The 3802-nt window shown below is 44.8% G+C and overlaps 1 protein-coding gene across 1 annotated transcript; it reads right to left on the reverse strand.

Moving 5' to 3' along the window:
- Nucleotides 1-481: 481 nt before the first annotated feature.
- On the reverse strand, nt 482-3137 carry fosab (v-fos FBJ murine osteosarcoma viral oncogene homolog Ab). Its single transcript, XM_038962521.1, has 3 exons — nt 2833-3137; nt 2090-2305; nt 482-1915 (listed from the first exon to the last, which is right to left on the reverse strand). The coding sequence occupies exons 1-3, from the start codon at nt 2965-2967 to the stop codon at nt 1142-1144; spliced, it is 1125 nt and encodes a 374-aa protein (XP_038818449.1). The 5' UTR covers nt 2968-3137; the 3' UTR covers nt 482-1141.
- Between the last annotated feature and the right edge of the window lie 665 nt (nt 3138-3802).

The following is a 3802-nucleotide window of genomic DNA, read 5'->3' on the forward strand; positions in this document are numbered from 1 at the left end:
TCAGCCGTTGAGGCAGCAACATCTATATTTGGGCACGGAAGTGGAGGTCACCGCGCAGCGTTCCGTTGCCCAGTGAAGAAAGAAAAAAACGGATAAGCACGCACTGACGTCAGAGCGCTCTGACGTTGAGTCGACCTTGGCAACAGAGCGATGGAACATTAAATAGACAACGCATGGAGATCCTGGAGAGGTGTAGACTGGCCAATCCCTCAGAGCCTGGTTCCTCTCTAGGTTTTTTCCTAGCCACCGCGCTTCTACAGCTGTATTGCCTGCCGTTTGGGTTTTAGGCTGGGTTTCTGTATAGCACTTTGTGACATCTGCTTATGTAAAAAGGGCTTTCTAAAGTAATTGCCATCTTTTTATGGTCCAATTTTAGACAATTGTGTAAATGCCCCTATAGAACAATGATTTGATTTTCTATATAAAGTATTTCAGTGCAAATTGTGTGTTTATTTAGACAATGGGGGAAGAAGCAAAGAGATCTTTTTAAATATTTCATTTTTATTTGTTACAAGGTTTGCAAAGGTCGTTTGCTTTGTAGTTCATTTAAATTAAGTTTAAAAAAATTTTTTTTTAAAAACACATTTACATTTCATAAATTAAATACTAACGTTTTCACAGAAAACTCTCATACTAAGATATAGACCACACAGACCATGGTTAGAGAAGCTCATCATGTTGTTTTTTTTATATATCACAAACAAGTTCACATTCCAGCAACCAGAAAACAAACCGGTCAAGATAACTATATTGCACTGAAGAACAAGTCAACAACTTTGTTATCTAGTGCCATAAAATCAATATACGGTTTGTAAACCCAAACTATTATGTGTTATAAGTTAAACATGCTTTAACTTGCTACATAGTTGAAAGAGGCAAGTGATAACCTATTATAGTCGAGAAAACTTGGTAAACAAATCAAATACGTTGCTTCCTGGTTGTGTGTCCAAGTCCATAGCCCTGCGATCATTCTGCACATCTAACACTGTACATGAAGTGCCAAATGTGCTCTAGAGGAAGTCGTGTTGTGTGGAAGAAGGGGGGGGGGGGGGGGGGGGGTCCCCAAGTGCACTGCTTTTGACCAGAGCCCTAAGCAGTGCACTATATAGGGAGCTATTTGGGACTCAACTTGAAGTTCTCCTCACAGGGCTAGGAGGGTAGGGGAGCTGAGGGAATCAGAGGACTGGTCATTGCTGGTGCTGCCTCTCCGGTGGGCTACACCACAGGTAGGGAAAGCCTCAGCCTCTGGGTAGGTAAAGACGAATGAAGACTTATAGGTAGTGCAGGATGGGGTGCAGGTGACCACAGGGGTGCACAGGGGCTCAAAGTCATTATTGGCTGTACTGTAGAGAGGCTCCCAGTCCTGGGTGTACAGGGAGCTGGCCAGATCGACCTCGGGCACCGACCGGGCCGTCTCCATCTCCGTCTTGGCGAGGAGAGACAGGGACTCCAGGCAGGCTGTGTCCAGGTCGGCCATCTTGACGTCGGAGACGGAGATGGAGGCAGTGGACAGGAAGGGACTGCTGGAGAATATGGAGGCAGAGGTTGAGAGGGTGGAGGTGGACTGGATGGAGGTGAGGGGAGTGGCGGAGCAGGTGGAGCTGGATACCATGCGCCGAGGTGGGGACAGCTGGATGGAGACCCCATGGGAGGGAGAGATGGAGGGGAAAGTTGTGTCCATATCAGAGGGGATCTTGCAGATGGGCTGGTGGGCTGCCAAGATGAACTCTAACTTCTCCTTCTCTTTGAGCAGGTTGGCGATGTCGTTCTGGAGAGCGGACTTCTCTTCCTCCAGCTCGTCAGTTTCACCCTGCAGAGTGTCGGTGAGTTCCTTCCTCCTGTTGCGGCATTTAGCTGCTGCCTGCTTGTTCCTCTCTCTACGGACTCGCTTCTTCTCCTCCTCCTCAGGCGAAAGCTATAGAAGAAAAAATAAAGAAAATGAAGTCCCTGCAGTTCTCCAATTTAATGCAAATGTCATCATTAAACCCTACATGCACGGTTTTCCATATTCAAAATGAAAGCAGTGTACATAAATTGTTGCAACACTATAGTCCCATAGACCAGCTTTAAGATCAGTAAGGAGAATTACCTGTTCCATTTTGCCTCTGCGCCCAGAGCTGTAGCCCTTGTTCCTCATGGCTCTAGTGTATGTTGGGGGGCTGGCGCTGTAGGGATGGGCTCTGTGAGAAGGTGCCACAGAGGATAGTGGCTGGACCAACCACTGCAGGTCTGGGCTGGCAGAGATGGCTGTAACAGTAGGGATGAAGGATGGACCACTGGACACTGAATTCGGGTCTGTGAAGTCCTGTTGCAGAAGGAGGGTAAAAAACAGTCAGTACAGTAGAATGTATATAGACAAGAGGGTCAACTTCCAAGGAGGGTGGGTGGGCGATGCTGCTGAAGCAATGCACCAGCATCATTTCACTCATGCATATGAATGAAGCCAGTTGGTTGGTCGGTCTATTAAAAGCCATAGTGTTTATAAATATCCCTAGTGATGTAGGCTATGACGCTCAACCTCTCTGGAGTTTCCTCGCTGTTTGTTAAATGAATGAACTACAGGAGCGTGTAGTCAGTGCTCTGTTGCAGAGCAGAACAGTGATACTTTAGAAGCGTCTAGCTTTATATGCTTCAACATCTACCATGCACATTCATGCACTGTTATAACATGTTAAAGTTTAAGATACGACATTAATAAAGGTTTAGCTGCATACGGTATCGCTGGAATTGCATGGTTTATAATCCACCATTACTACGTGGTTATTACACTTATAAAAACAGGTATTTAATGAAATTGTAAAGGCAATACGCCACATTGATTGATGTATATACCTGAGATTGGGGAGAACCCATGCTGGAGTAAGATCCCTCAGGAGAGTTGAAGGTAACCAGCTTGTCGCCGGATGGAGAAGCTGTACTACAGCGAGAAGAAGAGTCACAATCGGTGTTGAAAGCGGAGTACATCATCGTTTCAGGAGATCACGAAGAAACTCGATAAAATTCCAAATCAAGTGAAACGAAAGTAAGCTTCGGCTAAAGCTGTCAAAGTCAAGTGATCCTTTTGGCAGGTTAGCTGATGTCTCTTTCGTTTGTTGCAGTATCTCTCTTCTGCTGCGGAAAGTTTGACTACCGACTCTGACAGTTCGCATGGTTTTTATAGGCTTGCTAACCGTCTGGCGAGGAAATAATCGTGACGTAGGATGGGACGTACCTTCCTTGAATGGGTGAGGAGCACAACATAACAACGGTTTATGAACATACTAAACACAAATTATGAGACTTGTAACACATTTTTAACTATCGAATAAATTAATTGTGTGCTTAAAAGGGCTTTTATTGTGTGTTTATTGCCATAAGATAAAAAGTTAGAACTTCTAAGTTCCCTTTCCCAAGAAATGGAACGTTCCAGAAGGAGATCCCGTCAACGTAATTTACCTTATATGGTGCATCCTGTTAAATGGGCGGGCCCTGCTGGGAAACGCAGAACTATTGAAGATGGGAAGGTTGAAGACGATGAAGTAATTCCATACAGAAGCGTCCGAAAAGAAACTAATTCATAGGACCAGTTCCATTGATAACTACAGCGCCGTTGCTAACTAGCGACGCTGGTCCCATGAATTGCAAAGAGTTCTGGGATATTAGAATCCTCCTGTTTTAACCTGTATATGTTGAACCTAGACAGGAACATGACGTTAAGGAAAGACAACACAGCTGTTGTGAAAGCTGGAATATGGGATACTAATGGTCAGCTATGGCAGAATACAACAAAGTAAAGCTATTTAAGGTTAACATTATTTATAGT

The sequence above is a fragment of the Salvelinus namaycush genome, chromosome 24, assembly GCF_016432855.1.
Source record: "Salvelinus namaycush isolate Seneca chromosome 24, SaNama_1.0, whole genome shotgun sequence".
Lineage (NCBI taxonomy): Eukaryota > Metazoa > Chordata > Actinopteri > Salmoniformes > Salmonidae > Salvelinus > Salvelinus namaycush.

Excerpts from the sequence above, each read along its gene's own strand:
- fosab (XM_038962521.1), bottom strand. The coding sequence starts at position 2,967 with ATGATGTACTCCGCTTTCAACACCGATTGTGACTCTTCTTCTCGCTGT. Across the intron at positions 2,306-2,832 it reads TGGGTTCTCCCCAATCTCAG|GACTTCACAGACCCGAATTC; the intron begins GTATATACATCA and ends CTTCTGCAACAG. Across the intron at positions 1,916-2,089 it reads GCAGAGGCAAAATGGAACAG|CTTTCGCCTGAGGAGGAGGA; the intron begins GTAATTCTCCTT and ends TTTCTTCTATAG.